The 19,625-nt window shown below is 50.5% G+C and overlaps 1 protein-coding gene across 2 annotated transcripts; it reads left to right on the plus strand.

Annotated features, from left to right (window-relative positions):
• Positions 1-1,557: 1,557 nt before the first annotated feature.
• MIEF2 (mitochondrial elongation factor 2) lies at positions 1,558-17,343 on the plus strand. 2 transcript variants are annotated; one of them, XM_076069833.1, is made up of 4 exons: positions 1,558-2,015; positions 4,734-4,919; positions 10,005-10,221; positions 10,891-17,343. In XM_076069833.1, the coding sequence occupies exons 1-4, from the start codon at positions 1,989-1,991 to the stop codon at positions 12,024-12,026; spliced, it is 1,566 nt and encodes a 521-aa protein (XP_075925948.1). In that variant the 5' UTR covers positions 1,558-1,988; the 3' UTR covers positions 12,027-17,343. The 2 variants fall into 2 exon arrangements, with proteins under 2 accessions (XP_075925948.1, XP_032816854.2); XM_032960963.2 differs by lacking the exon at positions 1,558-2,015 and adding an exon at positions 3,156-3,543.
• The last annotated feature ends 2,282 nt before the right edge of the window (positions 17,344-19,625 follow it).

Genomic DNA, 19,625 nt, shown 5'->3' on the forward strand with positions numbered 1-19,625 from the left:
ACCACACCACGAGTAACGCAGTTGTTTTTTGCTCCGATTTCTCTTTGGCTTCATTGCTGTACATGTTTGCGTCGTGAAACCCGCCACCACCCGACACAGCTGATTAGTAAGGGTTGTCACGTAAAAAAAACGTGCAAATTAGTTACTACTTAAGTACACCGGCGTGTTGGAGAGTAAGCCCACAACATTTACAATTCACGTACGACGTTTCTCTGGTGATTACAACTACCAGCTTCGTCAGGCGATTTGTCAAAATTGTGAAGAAGACTTCCTGTAATAATTGGGGTTTTCCCCTTTTTTCTGGCAACAAAACCGAAACCTTTTTACAAGGATTCATGTCTGCATTAACCACAAAACCTGCAGTCAAAATGCAAACAAAAAACATACTATGATAATATATGCTCGACCAGATGACGCCTTTTGGCGTCATTGGTCGAGCACCAATTGAGTCGAGGCTCAAGAGAAAGCCGTCCCCTTGGTGTGGACCAATCAGTTTCAAGGACAATGCATCATATATTATCATAGTATGTTTTTTGTTTGCATTTTGACTGCAGGTATTGTGGTTAATGCAGACATCCTTGTAAAAAGGTTTCAGTTTTGTTGCCAGAAAAAAGGGGAAAAACCCTATTATATTTTGGTACTGGCAAAAGAGGTCTAATGATGTAAAGACTTCCTGTGTTGGCGGGTTTAACGACACATTTATATTTGCGCGATCTAACCCCAAAAACCCCCTTTATTATGAATAATATTGGTCGCGAAAGCATACGTGTAGCTTTGCTATTACTCCTCATCAAGGCCGTAGCCATGAAGTCAACATTGGGGGAGACCAAATCTTCCAGGGGGTCTGGGGGTCCCAACCCAGAAAAATATCTACACTTGAAAACTCATTTCCTGCCATAAAATATAAAAAAATTCACTAACCAATGGGATGGACTTTTTTATTTTATTTTTTACAATAATGTCTAATAGTGTATTGTATTACATTGCTCTGTTTTTACTTTTTAACCATTTATTGTTTCATTGTATGTAATGTTTGAGATTAGGGATTAATAAAGTACGACCATAATATAAACAAATCTATGCATTGATTTATATGAAGACAAGTCCAGATATTGTGGCCAAGTTTTAGCAAATTGTTGTTTTTTATTTATATAGCATAGCAATTAGTTTTTAAAAATATATTTTTTATAGCAATATATTGGGGGGGACATTTTGAGCATATTTCAATATGGGGGGGGGGGGGCGTGCCCCCCCCCCCAATATATTATAATTACGGCCTTGCTCCTCATCCATTAAAGGAGCGCATAACCTTGACTTGGCGTGGCCACAGTCGCACGATTGGCGGATCGTCTCCAAAATCTTCCGTTCGTTTTCAGCCTGGCACGGACCCCGCTCGCCACCACCCGGTCTCCACTGCCCTCTTGTGGTGCCCGAGGAGCCAAGTGGCGAACCACAACTTCTGGCTCTGTATATTTGCTTCTCTCCTCCTGCCCGTCTTCCCGAGAGGATGGCAAGATGGATGGGATGGAGTGATACGATCCGCTTAATCTGCAAGATTGTGGCATCGCACAACCGTGAGGGATGGCGATAGCTTTAATACATAAATTAAACTCAAACAGCGCTGTTGGCTACGTACGGTGCGAAAGGTCTACACACATACAGCACGTGACTGATGGTGCTTCTGCAGATTTGCCAATACTTCAAGAGACAATGAGTCTGAAATATCAGACGCATTTCTCGTATTTTGCTGTTGTTTGAAAAGCAGCCACGTGCTTTCCGCCTGGGTTCCTGTCTGCCTGGCTCACGCCCGACGTTTGGTGACCGCTCGTGACGTCACCGCGTTCCGCAGCGTTGAGCCGGCCTTGGTGCGTGCTGACGTCACGGCTCCCACGTGCTCATCCACCCGCCACACCGGCCGTGGATGTTGGAGAGCCCGGAGGAAAGCCGTGCAGAACAAGGGGAGAACTTGACGAGCTGCACACAGGAAGATGTGTACGTCGGGAATGTGCTACGTGGTGTGTGCCCCGCAGCCCTCTGCACCGCTGGGGTCAATAGTCTTCGATGCCAAACATCACAATTACACGCGTTTATTGCCCACTGAGTGAAGTCCATTGAGCTAAGACTCGGTCGACAGACATCAAAGCTTTCCATAATTATATTTATTGAGAAAAACGAAGTGATTTAAAAGCATTTACGGTATGTTTTACAATTACATGCACACTTAAACTTGAGTGATTTTAATAGTCATTTTTAAATGAGGACATAATCAGAATATATATACTGGAGAAATCCGATGAGCTATGCAACTCTTTTTCACAGATGTCCAGTAGGGGCGGGTCAGAAGGTTACAACAACAAACAACACATACAACGATAGGCAGAGATAGCAAACACCTTGGGCCAGCATCTACATTGAATGCTTTTGATCCAAACTGCGTACGAAATCTGGGAATTGTTAACAATCAGACGGCTCCCCGGTCTTCGACTCCAGGAGATGTGTTATTATTTAACGCTTGAGTTGATTTTTGTTGCTGCAATCGTCTATATTTCTCCCAGGACACCGTTTTTTCCATTGCGGGATTGTGCGATATTTTATTTGTTTTTCTTTTGTAATTTGGCTGACCCAGGTGACTTTTGCAAATGAGACTCATCCCGCATCGTGTTTTGAGGCCTCTCGCCTGGTGAAACAAAATAGAGGCAGGCCTCGCTTAGCGCGCTCAAGATGCGTTGCTCGAAGAGTGAGCACTAACTGGGGTCGTGATACCATTGCATACATGGGGATGCGTTCTCGCCAGCGAAATTTCTTTCCGATTAGCAATATACAAGGGGCTTCACATTGGGGTATCGGTAATAGCGCGCATAACAATACAGGTGGTAAACACTTTTCATGATTTAAAAAAAAAATAACATGATAAACATCTTGATTTGAAGCTTTCGTGATTGCAGGAATCCATACTCTGGTTCTTTCGGTAAAGTCACGTAGGTATATTTTATTTTATACCTACGTGACTTTACCGAAAGAACCAAAGAGTATGATAAACATCAGTAAGTATTATCCATGTATTGTAACCTTCAGGTCACGTGGCCAGGACCCCCTTCCCACCCCTCGTCCATTCCCCATTCAACATGTAACCCCCTTAGGTTACATGTTATTATGACGTCACTTCCTATTTACAATGTATCTTCGGCCTCTCCGTACCGTGGAGAAGGGCCCATTGCCCGACACGTCGACTACTACACAGTTCCTTTCGCGATGCCGCGGTTTTATTCACGAATGTGTTAAAAATATGTTTACTATTATTTCTTTTAAAAAAATATATGCCGATGACGCCACTTCCGATCGGGATACCGATATGACGCCTCTTCCGGCCGTGGCGCCGCTTCCGGTGTGCGCCCCGTGTGGGAAGGCCGCTGGCGGGAGACGCGGGGAGTCGCCTCGAGCTCCTCTCCTTCCTCCCCGCTCCCCTCCTCGCTCCCCTCCTCGCTTTTCCTTTGCGCTTCCCTCGCCTCAGAACCAACGGTGCCCGTCGCGGGCAGCCTCACGGTGCGTGCGTGCCTGGGGAGCGGTGGCTCAGTGGTTAGCGCGCTACGCTACGAACCCGGCGTCCCGAGTTCGATTCCCGCTCGCGGTGACCGCCAGTGACGAGTAACTGAACCGGTCCGGGGCCTCGCCTAGGTCTACTCGGCCTCAGATGAGTACCTGGTGCGGTGTGTAAACATCATCGGCACGGGGGAGACAAAGGCGGCCCGGACGTGGTGCTGGCCGTGTTGACCTTCATAAGTGCTCGCTAACAGCACTGGCCCCAACAGTTTGTCAATACCCTACGGGGGCGATGTTTGTCTTGGCACACGACGTTGACGCCGTGGTCTAAGGCGACGCCTCGTCCCGTCGCGTTCCCCCGCCCCTCCCGAGCGGCCAGGGACCAGAGAGACCGGGAGATGAGTCCAGGAGATGAGGGATCGGGGACATAGACCAATGATCAGAAGTCAGAAGACGAGTCCAGGAGATGGGACCAGAGATCAAGGGGCAGGAGATGGGAGCCAGGGGCACGAGCACAGGGATCATGGACCACGAGACGTGACCCACGCTAACGATGATGACGAGACGCAATTCTCTTTGCTTCTGATAACTGAGATTTGTGAAAAACATTGCGGCCTTGTTTCTGTAAATGATTGGTGAGGGGGGGGGGTGTTTTAAGTCTGTGCCTCCCATTGCCGTGGTTATTTTTAAACTCGTAATTCACTCGGACTGCGCCCGAATTCATTCTCACCGCTTCGTGTAGTGGCGCTGTTCCGTGCATCTCAGGTACGCGTCAGTCTTGTTAAATCGATCGACACGCAGCCTCCCTCTAACGAGAACAGGCTCCTCGTGTTACAATGTAAATACACCGCTGGGACAGCCGGGGTCAATCGCACATTCGTTGTGATTTGATTTTCACAATTGAAATGCACGACTCTGCAGTGCGGGACTTTTCAGTCGACTAATCTTTCTCCACTCATGTCTACGCTGCTGTCAAATGGAGTATTTAAAACTTTTCAGAATCGCAAAAAAAGTCATTTTTAATTGTGTTTAAACATCACCGCTCGCGAGACGAAGGCGGCCTGGCGTGGTGTTGGCCACCCACCCCTCTCGTGTGCCGTGCCGGCCTTCCGAGGTGCAACTCGCTCACGGTACTTGCCCCAACAGCCTGTCACAGGCGATCTATCTTTGTCTCTGGGTTGTTGTGTGTGCAGGGCAGTGCGATGGCGGGCTTTGGGGACGGCTCTCTGGGCCCAACGGGAGCGGGCCGCGGGGCCCCCGGCAACAGGGGAGACCGAGGCATCGGCCACGCCATCGACTTCGTGCTCTCCAACGCGCGGCTCGTGCTGGGCGTGGGCGGCGCCGCCATGCTGGGCATCGCCACCCTTGCCGTGAAGCGGGTCCGGACGCACAAACGTGGACGCGCTCGCACGTACAAAACAAAGACAAAAGATCACCGCCCCCCGTACAGCCTGAACGGACTGCTGGGGCAAGTGTGCCGTTAGCGAGTAGCAGCGCCGATGGAAGCCGGCACAGCGGCACACGAGGGGAAGGGTGGCGAGATCCACTCCCGACTTGCCTTTGTCTCCCCAGTGTCGATGTTTACACAGCGCACCAGGTACCCATTTGAGGCTGAGTCGACTAGGGAAGGCCCAGGACCGGTTCAGGTAATCGTCACTGATGTTAGCCGTGAGCAGGAATCGAACTGGTGTCGCCGATTTCCCAGCGCAGCGCTTTTTGTGTTTAGTTTGCTGTCCTTCCCCCACACCTCCGATAAAGCAGGGTTGACGTGTTGCTCTCTCAGCTTGTGCAAATTAACAACAACAATGTAAACAGCAGCAACAATATTGTAAAATATATAAAACGTTACTCTTTGGCTCTTTCGGTAAAGTCACGTAGGTAGAAAAATAAAATATATCACAACGTTTCGATCGCAACACAAGCGGTCGTCCTCGGGTGGAAAAAAATTATCCAGCAGTGGAACTGCTGAACCCCAGCAGTTCCACTGCCCGAGGACGACCGCTTGTGTTGCGATCGAAACGTCGTGATATATTATTTTTTATTTTGTTTTATTTTCACCTACGTGACTTTACCGAAAGAACCAAAGAGTATGGATCCTTGCAGTCACGAAAACTTAAAATCTAGAAAGATAGAAAACGTTTATTAAAAAACAAGTAAAATAGCTGTGCAGATGATAAAGTGACATGTGCATAACAAAAATAGGGTTCCCTGCGGGTGAGCTAGATGTTCTTGTTTGGTTACTGTCTAGTGCAGTCGGGGGGGGGAGAAGAGAGTGTGAATGGCGGTAGGGGGTAGCCAAATCAGGGTTGGTGGGGCTTGGGCAGATATTGCGTGGGGCTCTGCTCAGCTCAGCATCCGGATTGCCTGGGGATAGAAGCTGCCGCTGAGGCGGTTGGTGGTAGCCGCAATGCTGATGGAGCCGGGCTTCCTCTTGCATTGTTTCTTGATGAAAAGGCCATGGCCTGGCTGGCTTGAATTTGCGATGATCTTTTGGGCCTTCATGATGCACCTCTTGGTGTATAGATCTCTCAGGGTGGGCAGCACGCCACCTGTGATCCGCTGGGCAGACCGCATCACCATCCGAAGCCTCTGCCGGTCCCGTTCGGTGCAGTTACCGTACCAGGTGGTGATGCGGCCAGTCAAGATGCTCTCAATGGTGCACCTGTAAAAGTTCTTGAGAACATGTGCGGGCATGCCAAATTTCCTCAGCCTTCTGAGGTTATAAAGTCGCTGCTGGGACTTCTTCACCAGTGTATCCACGTGCCGGGACCATTTCAGGGCCTCTGAGATGTGAACTCTGAGGAACCTGAAGCTGTTGACCCGCTCCACTGAGGCCCCGTTAGTTTTGCCGACATTAAGCTCAAAGTTGTTCCCTTGAAACTACGTCGAGAGAGCCATCACCTCATCCACGTAAGCCGCGGTATTGTTGGTGATCAGACCCACCACTGTCGTGTCATTGGAGAACTTGATAGCGTTGGAGCTGTTGTACCTGGCTGTACAGTCGATTGTGTAGATCGAGTACAGGAGGGGGCTAAGCACACATTCTTGGGGGGCACCTATGTTAATGGTCCAGTAAGATGAGACGTTATTGCCCACCTTTACCGACTCTGGTCTTCCCGTTAGGAAGTCCAGGACCCAACTGCAGAGGGTGGCGTTCACACCCAAGGCCTCCAGTTTGGAGATTAGGATGGAGGGCACTATGGTATTGAATGGGGAGCTTTAATCGATAAACAGCATTCTCACATTGTTACCCTCCTTCACCTCGAGGTGGGGCAGTGCCTTATGTAATAGAAATAGCGTTACTCTTTGGTTCTTTCGGTAAAGTCACGTAGGTATAAAATAAATCACGACGATTCGATTGCAACACAAGCAATCATCATCAGGTGGGAAAACCACAGCAATATTTTTTTTTGCTGAAGTGGGGGAGAGAGTTGCCGTGGTAAGAGGTTATATAGGTAAGAAAGGGGGAGGCGCAAGGGGGGAGGGGTGGGGGTGTGGGGGAGGGCGAGCGCTGCGTGGTGTAGTAGTACCCGGCAGATATGATAGACGACAACCAATATAAAGCAGTTAGGGTTTTACCTGGTTAATAACATCCTTCCAATGATTGCTCAATTTGTATCCATCTTCTCGGTTGAAGTTATGTTTATATATCTGGATGGCTTCATGAACAAACCTTTGATAGTAGCCCGAAGGTTTGCAGAGTACGTTGGTTTCGGAAAAGCAATATCATGCAAGCCCACAGTGTTATAACAATGGTCAGCCACGGCAGAGGTATTGGTTCTGCCGTGTTTCAGATCTGCCTTGTGTTCGCGAACATGGTCCGAGATATGTCGTTTTGTTTACCCAATGTAACAGCCACCACAGGTGCAACTTAGTTTGTAGACTCCAGGATATTGCATGTCAGGAATGACATCCTTTACAGATGGGATTAGATCACGGATTTTGTGTACTGTATTGAATCGGACCTGGATCTTGTGTTTTTTGAGATTTTGGAAATCTTTTTGGTAACACCTGCTATGTATGGTAACGTGATGGTTTTGATCGGCATCTCAGGGGGTTGTTTCTCCATAGTTGGAGCAACAGCTTTGCGTATAATGCGGTCCGAGTACCCATTCATCTTCAAATCTAGATAGAAATAGTGTTGTCCGTGGACCTGTTTGTACAATACGTAAACTTCAGGGGATCCAGTGTATTTGGAGCAGATGTGTTTCTTGATTGCCTTCTCGAATCACTTCATGATGTTGGGGGTTAGTGCTACGAATCTGTAGCTATTAAGGCACGTAATTTTGGCCTTTTTGGAGACCGGAATGATAGACATCTTGAGGCATGTTGGAACGACAGCCCGGGGGAGGGAAAGGTTGAAGATGTCTTTTAACACAGGGGCCAGCTGGGATGTGCATGCCCTGAGGACACGCCCCTGTATCCCGTCTGTGCCAGCTGACTTTTGTGTGCCAACCTGCCGGAGGATCTTTGTCACCTCGACTCTGTTGAGCCTAAGGACGCCTGCAGGAGAGCTGTGGTCGGTGCAATGGGGGGCAGATGGAGGTGGGAGACGTAGGGGGATACCGGGGGGACTGTGGAGCTGGGGGTGCAGGGATAGCCTTGTTTGCCTCAAACCGTTCGTAGAAGGTGTTGAGCTGGTCAGGGAAGGAGGCATTGTTGATTGCCTCGCAGCTTATTGTTCCTTTGTAGTTTTTGATGGACCGTAATCCGCGCCACAGGCTCCTAGAGTTGGAGTCGTGGTACAGGGCCTCCAACTTGTCCCTGTATTGTCTCTTGCCCGCCTTGATGGCTTTTCGGACCGTGTATTTGGTCCTCCTAATTTCAGTGGGCTTTCTGGATTTGCATGCTTTGTGTTGGTCCTTCAGTGCTGCTTTGACTGCTGCGTTTGTAACCCAGGGGTTGTCATTTATGTAAGAACGGACAGTCTTGGTTGGCATCGCAACATACATGCAGAACTTGATATGACCTAGCACTGTCGATGCACATTCCTCCACTTTGTTGTTGGCCGCATCCCTAAACATATCCTAGTCTGTATCCTCCAGGCCATCTGTGAGACTGTCCTCTACTTCTTCTGACCAGCATTGGACTACTCTTGCAGTGGGAGCCTGTCTTTTTAAGAAAGGGCGGTACTTTGGCAGCAGCAAGATGACATTGTAGTCGGACTTCCTGAGCGGTGGGCGGGGGAACACCTTGTAGGCATCTTTCAGCATTCAATAACAGTGATCCCAGATGACGTCTCCTCTGGAGTTGCATTTCACATGTTGGTAACACTTTGGGAGTATACTCCTAAGGTTTGCTCTGTTAAAGTCCCCAATTACAATCACAGCAGCATCCGGATGTTTGGTTTCCAGTGCAGAGAGTGTTTTGTGTAATACGTCCATAGCCGGCGTGGTGTTGGCGCTCGGATGGGCAGACAGAGCGACTAAAACAATCGCATGAAAGTCTCTCGGAGGTAATGAGGGCGGCATGATAGGATCACAAACTCTACATCTGGTGAACACAAAGACGTTTTGATGGAGACACTACTCACGTTACACTCAAGATGCGTTGATCATCACATACAACCTGCCACCTTTTATTTTCCCACTGTTCAAAGTCCGATTGTGGCGAAAAGGAGAAAAGCCTGTTAGCCCGATGGCTGCGTCCGTGATGTTTCTATTCGGCCAGCTTTCCTTGAAACACAGAACTTTGCAGTCCCGTGTCTCTCGTTGGAATTCGATCCTAGCCCGTACATCATACAACTTGTTAACCAGGGACCGTGCATTGCACACGATCTCTCGTCTATTCTACTACAACTCTCGTGCAGCCTTCCAAGTCCCGACTCTTCAAACGACGATGCGGTGCCACTGCCAGGCTAATCGTCAGTGGACTAAAGTATGACCGAGTGATTCCAATTCCAAGGTCCCTTTGGCTTGCAATTAATATCGGTATCTAACCTATAAGACTGCCTCACTACTTTTACCTCCAGGGTTACCTTCTGGCATTGGTCGAGTGACGCGATTGCAGCGACTTCAGAAGCGCTTCTCTTCTGTCATCTTTCAGTGCCACTCCACGCCATGTCGATGGGACCAAACAATCTCTAGAGCACCCCTGAGCCTGAAGATGATGCAAATAAACACCATCTATTTATGTCTGTATGTTGAACCTCCATCGCACCGTACGTAGCCCACCATGCTAATCAGAGGTGCGGGCAGAAGGACAACAAACTAAGCACAAAAAGCAGTTCTAAAGAAATTAGTTTTCAATTTAGATTTAAAAATGCATTGCTCCAGTGGCTTCCTAATATAGAAAGGAAGAGCGTTCCAGACGACCACAGAAGCGCATCCGAAAGTGCGCGATGCAGTGACCATCTTTGTTAGATGGCCAGCCAAAAGCCACTGCGAGGATGACCGGAGTATGCGTGACGGTTTACGCTTCTTGACGAGATCAACTAACCTCGGCACGACTGGGCCTGTGCGCAGGCATACGACCGCGCCGTCAGCGCCCCTGTCAGCCCCACGCGCAAGCCCGAGGACGTGGGCATCGCTGGGCTGAGCAGCTGGGAGGAGCCGAGCTGGGTGGGGGCATCACCACGCCTGCTGTCGCACGACATGCGCTCCACTGTGAGCCGCTCGCTGCAGAGCCTGCCCCAGGGCCTGGCGGGTGACGCGGCCGTCCTCGACGACGAACAGCTCAAAAGTACGACGCTCGGGCCGGGGGGGGGGGTAGTTGACTGGCGTTCACGACTCGGCTCTCACTGTGATTTGTGATTCGGTTCTGGCCCCCGACTTATTGACATGTGAAATGCAGCCAGTCCTCGAAACGTGCCGCATTAAGTGAAAAATCCGTTAAGCAAAAACATTTCCCCATAAATAATTCAATGATAAGGTTTAGCGAGATATGATGTACTCCGCACACACAGTGCGATAGCGGGACAAATAACTTGAGTGTACGCCGCCACGTTACTCTATAATTCCGCGTACTTTGTCAATGTATCGCACAGCTGCGCAGTTTAAGAAAGTAGTTGTCAACCACTCAGAAACCATACACTCAGAAACCGTGTTATCATGGTGAGTGTTTCGTGTTGTGTGAGAAATGTTCCCACATGGAAGAACCGCATTCTCTCGAAAGCACTTTGTGTGAACACCGCGCGTTAAGCGAGGGCTTACCTTAATCTTCCCTGATTGCCCGTGTCCTCATGATGCACATTCCACGGGTGTCCAGCGTCTACAGATGCGGTCACGTCTTTTGGGCGCTTCCTACACCCCAAACGGTGCTGCATTTCCCCCCCCCCCCCACCATTGCCGCACTCGCTCTGTCCGCCATCCTCGTGCTCACCGGCCCCACGCTTGTGCCGCGTCTCCTCAGGCTCCTCGGCCAACAGCCTGGCTCTGGGCGCCGGGCTTCACGTTGGACGAGCCGTGCCGGCTCCGGACCCGCGCCGCGCCCCGCTGCAGCGGCATTTACTTTCCTTCTACCGGCGCCGCGTGCTGGTGGCGCCGTCCCAGGTGGCGGCGGCCAAGCATGTGGCGCTGGAGATCTGCTCGGAGCTGCGCGAGTTCCTGCGCGCGCGGCACTCGGAGCTGCCGCTGGACGACATGAGCCTGTGCGGGGGGCTGTGCGAGGACCTGGCGGTGGTGGCTCCCGACCGCGTCGCTCTCGCCCTGCCGCTGCTGCTCGAGGAGCGGCTGTGGACGGCGGTGCCGGGAGAGGAGACCATCATGGCGGCGCCAGGGTGCTGGCTGCTGCGTCGCGACAACGCCGAGTACTTCCCACGCGGCTTGAGCGTCTGGGACCGCTGGCTCGTGGGCGCGTACCTCTCCCCGGTCGCCATCGCAGAGGCGCTGCGCCGCATCGTCGCCGACAGCGTCAACTGGCCGGCCATCGGCGCCGCGCTCGGGTATCGCGTGCGCCCGTGCGCGCCGGCCGACGGGCTGGCGCTGGAGGTAACGTACCGGGAAGGGGAGGACGACGGCGAGGGTGACGGGGCACCGGACGGCGTGGGGGAGCGCCGCCTGCGCGTGGACGTGCTCCTGCGCGTCACGTTGGCGAGCTGCACGCTGGTAGCGCGGCCCGGGGACGCCGGCGGCGCCGGGGGGCGGCACGCAGAGACGCTCTGGCGCCAGAGCTTCCGCGCCGTCGAGACGGAGCGGCTGCGCGAGCTGGATGCCCGGGACTCGGGCTCCCGCCTGCTCTGCCTCAAGCTGCTCAAGGCCGTGTGCCGCACGCACCCGGGGCTGGAGCGGCTGCGCTCCGAGCACCTGCGCTCGTTGATCCTGCACGCGTGCGATGCCGGCGCTGTCGACTGGGCCGAGGACGCGCTGGCCGAGCGCTTTTTGGAGTTGCTGCGAGAGCTCGTGGAGCGGCTGGAGCGCGGCTCCCTCCCCGCCGCCTTCTGCCCTGCGCTCAACCTGCTGGCGCCACTCTCGGAGGACGAGGTGGACGAGCTCGGCTACACGCTCTACAGCGCCATCTCCCAGCCCGAGAAGCTGCTGCAAGGCTGAGGCCGATCGACGCTCCTGGTGACTCGGCCAAGATGCACGGTTGCGGCCGGAGGGGCCCCCGTGTACCCCCTCCCCCAACGGTTCCTCGGGCTGTGAGGCTATTTTTGTTTTATTTTACCAGGTGATGCCCAGTGATCTATGTAGCTCTTTTTCAGAAGTGACCTGGCCACAAATGACAGCTGAACAAAGTGGCTTATCAACATGTGTACATTTATATCAGCCAAATACTCTTAAATGCATGTCGATTCTAAACGTGGAGGGAAAAGCCGGAGGAGCCGGAGTAAAATCCACGCGACCACGGGGAGAGCGACATGCAAACTCCACATATACTGGCTTCAGGGACGGGATCGAACTAACAACCTCCTGCATACCAGGCGAGGGCGTTAACATCTTGCCACCGGGGCGCCCCAAGAAAGCATTTGTACGGAAGATGTAGATCGCAGCCCGTGCAGAGGTCACCTCACTCGCCCACGTTGACACGAGTCTGAATGGAATCCTCAATCATGCTTGTGATTGGCAAGAGATCTTAAATGGGTGCAGCGAGTCGCACGTCTAACTATTCTGCACCCTTATTCCTCAATTCAGGCGTCCCGAGTGACTTCCAGTTCACGCACAAACTGCATCTTCTAGCAGAGAAATGGACTGCCTTCTGCAAATGCAGACGGTCTGTTTTCTCAGAGTGTTGGGATGTTTGGCAGTAACCTGCAGCTCCTCACCAGGGGTGATCCACGCTCTGTACAGACCCACTCAGCGTTGCTGAAAATAAGGAAAGGTTATCTGTGTTGCTGAAATGCTTTAAAAAATGTTTTGCTATTCTTGCCAGTACAATTGTTACAGATTGCTGAGAAATAGTTGGCAGTGTACAACACGCCTAATCATTAAATATTTAAGTGAGCAATCTTCTGAACCAGGTGAAGTGCTTTGTGGGCTAGGGAAATGCTATTAAAGCTGGAAAATAATGGGAATGCTCTCTCCAATCTAATCCGGTGGCTATGGGTTAGGTGCTTATGTGTTCATCCTCTGTCATTCTGTCTACAAATTTCACGAAATATTCATGGCATTGATAAATATAATCCACAGATTTATTAATTTACAATTTAATGTTCTAAATCCAGAATATTACAATCTACAAAAGAACCCAAATGATACTTTGGAACACAGGACACTGCATTACGTGTGCAATGCTCATGTGTGGCTTAGTTTGTAATCACGAAGCATCCGGACAGCCCAACCACCGTTGATTCTACAGCCCATGTTAGAATTCTCAGTTGGTTGCCTTATCCTATCCAATTTAATCTATTGACCGTTTACACTGAATCCGAAGTCCCCCAAGTCTGAATCTTGAAGACCCAATTTGTCAAGGTATCCATTGTGTTAAATATTGTCCATATGTGTTCTTTAGCATGTGCTCTCATCCAACGTGGTTGTTTTCGTCTGTCGTGTGCTTCATTATAAAAGCGATATTTCTCAAATGTTATGAGTGAACAAGCGATTACATTTTCCTGGAGGTACAGCAAGACATCCTGAATGGCTGTGTGGAAGCCACAGTTACATTCGTAGACCTCTTGTACCCCGTTCCCGCTGTGGCACTTTTGAGCCGAGCCAGAGCAGGGCCCTCACTGTGTTTCCCATACAGAGCCAGAACCATCTCACGATACGCTGGCTTCATGTGATATCTCGTTGTGGCTCGGGGCCAAGCAGGGCCCGGTATGGGGTTAATGATGCATTGATTGTGTGTTACATTGGTTAATACAACGACGAAACAGCATCACCCCGTTTAAATCGACGTGCATCTAAACTTTCAGTGCGTGCGGCGTTTAACGGCACGGCATGTCCACGGGTTCACGCGAGCTCCGGTCATCCTCGCAGCGGCGACTTTTGGCCGGCCATCGAACAAAGACAAGTCACCGCATCGCAAAGCTGCTAGATAAGCTTCTGCGGCTGTCTGGAACGCTCTTCCGATAATAGGAAGCCACTGGAGCTATGCACTTTAAAATGATCTAGATTGAAAGCTCATTTCTTTAGAACTGCTGTTTGTGTTTAGTTTATTGTCCTTCCCCCTCACCTCTGATTTTGCATTGTTGGCTATGTACGGTGCCAAATAAGTTCACCATACAGTACATACAGTGGAAAAGTGACCAAGTGCCTCCCGTGCCATGCTAGGATAACTTGGCACGGCCCCGGCTCAGCTCGGATGTACAGTTGAAAAGAGGTCTAATAAGTTAAGGAGCTTATCCATATCCGAGATACAATTTTAAATACCCCACTCACACAAGTGAAGCTTTCGTGACTGCAGGAATCCATGCTCTTTGGTTCTTTCGGTAAAGTCACGTAGATAGAAAAGTTGATAGATCACGACGTTTCGATCGCAACCCAAGCAATCGTCATCAGGCGGAAGAAAGAGACTATTATACAGTTCAGTGCTTGCCCTGCCTACGTTCAAATGCCTCTAAAAGCTATAGCAGATGTATCCCGTATCCGCAAGAGAGACACGGGTAGCCTTCATGTAGAGCGGCCGTTCCCAGTCGGGACTTGCAGGTGTTGTGGAGATTGTAGTCGTGCGCTGCGCACCCTGAATTATGTTGCATTACTACGGTGACGTCCTTTACCTCTTGCTAGCGGCTTTGAGGATTCCTCAGTGCCAAGAGGTTTGCAACCACTCGTGGAGCTCTCCTAAAACACGTTCGGCTGTTGACTTTGGCGCACAACGGCTGACCGTGTGCGATCGTCGTCACGGTCTTTAGCAATGACGGGCAACGGAGACGAGTCGGTAGGCCACGTGAGCGTCCCTCCTTCACCTCAGTGGGCTTCAAGCTTGACATTGTGCTCGTGCACTAATCATGACCCCATGCATCACCCCAGAGACACTGAGACCTGGCCACCACCACATCACCCGAGACACTTGAGACCAGGCCACCACCACACATCACCCTAGAGACACACTTGAGACCAGGCCACCACCACACATCACCCTAGAGACACACTGAGACCAGACCACCACCACACATCACCCTAGACACACTTGAGACCAGGCCACCACCACACATCACCCGAGACGCACTTGAGAGCAGGTCACCACCACACATCACCCTAGAGACACTGAGACCAGGCCACCTCCACACATCACCCTAGACACACTTGAGACCAGGTCACCACCACACATCACCCTAAAGACACACTGAGACCAGGTCACCACCACACATCACCCTAGAGACACACTGAAACCAGACCACCACCACACATCACCATAGACACACTTGAGACCAGGCCACCACCACACATCACCCGAGACGCACTTGAGAGCAGGTCACCACCACACATCACCCTAGAGACACACTGAGACCAGACTACCACCACACATCACCCTAGAGACACACTGAGACCAGGCCACCACCACACATCACCCGAGACACACTTGAGAGCAGGTCACCACCACACATCACCCTAGAGACACTGAGACCAGACTACCACCACTCTTCATCCTAGAGACACACTGGGACCAGGCCACCACCACACATCACCCTAGAGACACACTGAGACCAGACTACCACCACACATCACCCTAGACACACTTGAGACCAGACTACCACCACACATCACCCTAGAGACACACTGAGACCAGGCCACTACCACACATCACCCTAGACACACTTGAGACCAGGCCACCACCACACATCACCCTAGAGACACACTGAGACCAGGTCACCACCACACATCACCCTAGACACACTGAGACCAGGTCACCACCACACATCAGCCTAGAGACAAACTGAGACCAGACCACCACCACACATCACCCGAGACACACTTGAGAGCAGGCCACCACCAGGAGGTCCACAGCCCGCAGGCTGATAATTTTGTACGTTTGCCCACTGACAAAGAAATGATCAGTCTATAATTTTAATGGTAGGTTTATTTGAACAGTGAGAGACAGAATAACAACAACAAAATCCAGAAAAACGCATGTCAAAAATGTTATAAATTGATTTGCATTTTAATGAGGGAAATACGTATTTGACCCCCTCTCAATCAGAAAGATTTCTGGCTCCCAGGTGTCTTTTATACAGATAATGAGCTGGGATTAGGAGCACACTCTTAAAGGGAGTGCTCCTAATCTCAGCTTGTTACCTGTAAAAAAGACACCTGTCCACAGAAGCAATCAATCAGATTCCAAACTCTTCACCATGGCCAAGACCAAAGAGCTCTCCAAGCATGCATGTCAGGGACAAGATTGTAGACCTATACAAGGCTGGAATGGGCTACAAGACCATTGGCAAGCAGCTTGGTGAGAAGGTGACAACAGTTGGTGCGATTATTCGCAAATGTAAGAAACACAAAATAACTGTCAATCTCCCTCGGCCTGGGGCTCCATGCAAGATCTCACCTCGTGGAGTTGCAATGATCATGAGAACGGTGAGGAATCAGCCCAGAAAAACACGGGAGGATCTTGTCTGATCTCAAGGCAGCTGGGACCATAGTCACCAAGAAAACAATTGGTAACACTACGCCGTGCAGGATTGAAATCCTGCAGTGCCCGCAAGGTCCCCCTGCCCGTCTGAAGTTTGCCAATGAACATCTGAATGATTCAGAGGACAACTGGGTGAAAGTGTTGTGGTAAGATGAGACCAAAATGGAGCTCTTTGGCATCTCAACTCGCCGTGTTTGGAGGAAGAGGAATGTTGCCTATGACTTTAAGAACACCATTCCCACCCTCAAACATGAAGGTGGGGACATTATGCTTTGGGGGTGTTTTTCTGCTAATGGGACAGGACAACTTCACCGCATCAAAGGGACGATGGACGGGGCCATGTACCGTCAAATCTTGGGTGAGAACCTCCTTCCCTCAGCCAGGACATTGAAAATGGGTCGTGGATGGGTATTCCAGCATGACAATGACCCAAAACACACGGCCAAGGCAACAAAGGAGTTGCTCAAGAAGAAGCACATGAAGGTCCTGGAGTGGCCTAGCCAGTCTCCAGACCTTAATCCCATAGAAAATCTGTGGAGGGAGCTGAAGGTTCGAGTTGCCAAACGTCAGCCTCGAAACCTTAATGACTTGGAGAAGATCTGCAAAGAGGAGTGGGACAAAATCCCTCCTGAGATGTGTGCAAACCTGGTGGCCAACTACAAGAAACGTCTGACCTCTGTGATTGCCAACAAGGGTTTTGCCACCAAGTACTAAGTCATGTTTTGCAGAGGGGTCAAATACTTATTTCCCTAATTAAAATGCAAATCAATTTATAAATTTTTGACATGCGTTTTTCTGGATTTTGTTGTTATTCTGTCACTCACTGTTCAAATAAACCTACCATTAAAATTATAGACTGATCATTTCTTTGTCAGTGGGCAAACGTACAAAATCAGCAGGGGATCAAATACTTTTTTTCCCTCACTGTAACCCCCCCCCCCCCCCCCCCCATAGCCTAAACAGGCTGTTGGGGCAAGTGCTGTTAGCGAGTAGCACCTATGAAGGCCGGCATGGCACACGAGGCGGTGGGTGGCCAGCATCACGCTCGGTCGCCTTTGTCTCCCGTGTGGCGATGTTTACACTTTACCAGGTACTCTTTTGAGGCTGAGTCTATCTAGGGGAGGCTCAGGACCGGTTCAGATAATCGTCACTGGTGTTGGCCGTGAGCGGAAATCGAATTCGGGTTGCTGGGTTCGTAGCATGGCGCGCGAACCGTCTTCAGAGTCCCATATATGACGCACGAGCAGTCGGCAGCAGGAATCGGAGTAATGAAACCATGCTAATGGATTCAATGGTGAGTTTTACATCAACTGCAGCGCGGTGATTCATGTCGTACGCAACCCAACGTCATGTTGTGACACATAAATTCTACGGAGATGTCACGCGTTGCACTCAAGATGCTTTCGCTGATCGACAAAAAACCCATAACTAAGCGTTTTATGAAAGCGTATGTTTGCGATCGGAACGTAAGCTTTGTTGTAAATGTGTAAAAGCTTGACTTTTTTGCAGGTACAGATGGCTTCCATATTACAATTAAGCACTGCGATTCTCATTCAATAATTTACCAATCAACAGCACCGCTGTGAGATGCATATTAGCGCAGCAGAGGCATAATTTGCCTGTTAAGACATTGTGCGGTAGATGCATTGGCCACAATCTGTGAGGATGAATTCACTTGCCACAAGATTACAAAAAAACACTACGTGTTCCCATGCCATTCACCAAAAGCGGATGAAACCCCGAGTCTGGAATCTTGGCAGAGTTTTTCATGGTTAAAAATTACGCTGATGAAATGAGTGGGTAGTTACAATGCACATCATGTCAACTTGTGCACAATGTTTTGCATGCTGAAGTGATTTTGCCTCCCAAGCTTACTGCCACGTTCGCCTCTCAGGCCAGACCAAGATGAGAACTTACTACTGGAGCCCTGCCTGTTATTGTGGCAATTTCCCATGATTTCATACCTATATTTTTACAGTGCAGTAATGTATCTAACTGTTCAGCCTGGTCACCTGCATACATAACACGTCCCATTGTCAAACATACCAATTGTCCCTCTTAATTGTTAATAAATTATGATACTGGTGCTCTCACAGAATTTGACGTTCTGAACTTTACGTGATGTCTGTGTCCGCCTCGGCCAATGGAGGTGCGTACAGCAAACGCCTGATTACCCACGCTAGCTTCATCCAAACTCTTCACAATATTTTATCGCAGCGTCTTCAGAAACGGTGTCGCACGATGAACTTGGTAGTTTCACCGTTTCCATCCGCTTTATATGCCACGCTCAACAGAAAGTATATCGGTTTAACACGTAGGCTTTCGCGTCCAATATCCATAATAAAGGCTTTTTTGATGGGTTAGCCGTTACCCCCTCGTGTGCCGTGCCGGCTTTCTACCTCTCCAGACAAAGCCATTCTGTGGGGGTTATGGAGGGTCTCCGCGATTCTCCGTAATCGTGCCCTCGTGTAAAAAGTCATCCGTCAGGGAACCGGCAAGCAGCAGCGCTTCGAATCTCTGGACGAGCGCAGGAGACGCCGCAATGTTGGCTGTGCACGGTTCGACGGGCACGCGGATGGGTTGCTCCTGGGGTGGTTCGAGTTCACCGAATGCCAATTGTCGCGAGACCCCAAGATGATGCCCCATTGTCGTGGTGTGCGGCCCCGGCACAAACTCGCTCGGCAAAACCCCAGGATAGCGATAATACAGCTGCTCACGTGCCACTTTTATTGACAGCTGGAATAAAGCGAATTGGGTGTTAAAAAATCATCGCGCGTGTTCTGGTTGTCAATCTGACTGAGATGAAACTCGTCACGCAGGGCTGAAATATGCACTTTCGTTTTTGGGGTTATGGTGGTGGCGGCGACAGCGTAAAGGTTCGTGCGCAGCACGACAAACCCGGCCGCCAAAGTTCGATTCCCTCTCAGGACCAATAACTGGCGAAAATTTGAACCTCTCGTGGGCCTCCCCTAGGTCGATTCGGCCTCGAGTACCTGGTGCGGTGCGTAAATACCGTCACACGGGAAATAAAGGCGACCGGGCGTGGTGCTGGCCACCCACCGCTCGTGTGCCATGCCGGCTTTCATAGGTGCCGCTCGCTAACAGCGCTTCAGCCCCAACAGTCTGTTAAG

This window comes from Petromyzon marinus, chromosome 26, assembly GCF_048934315.1.
Source record: "Petromyzon marinus isolate PM22_M1 ecotype Great Lakes invasive population chromosome 26, UKy_Petmar_22M1.pri1.0, whole genome shotgun sequence".
Taxonomy (NCBI): Eukaryota; Metazoa; Chordata; class Hyperoartia; order Petromyzontiformes; family Petromyzontidae; genus Petromyzon; species Petromyzon marinus.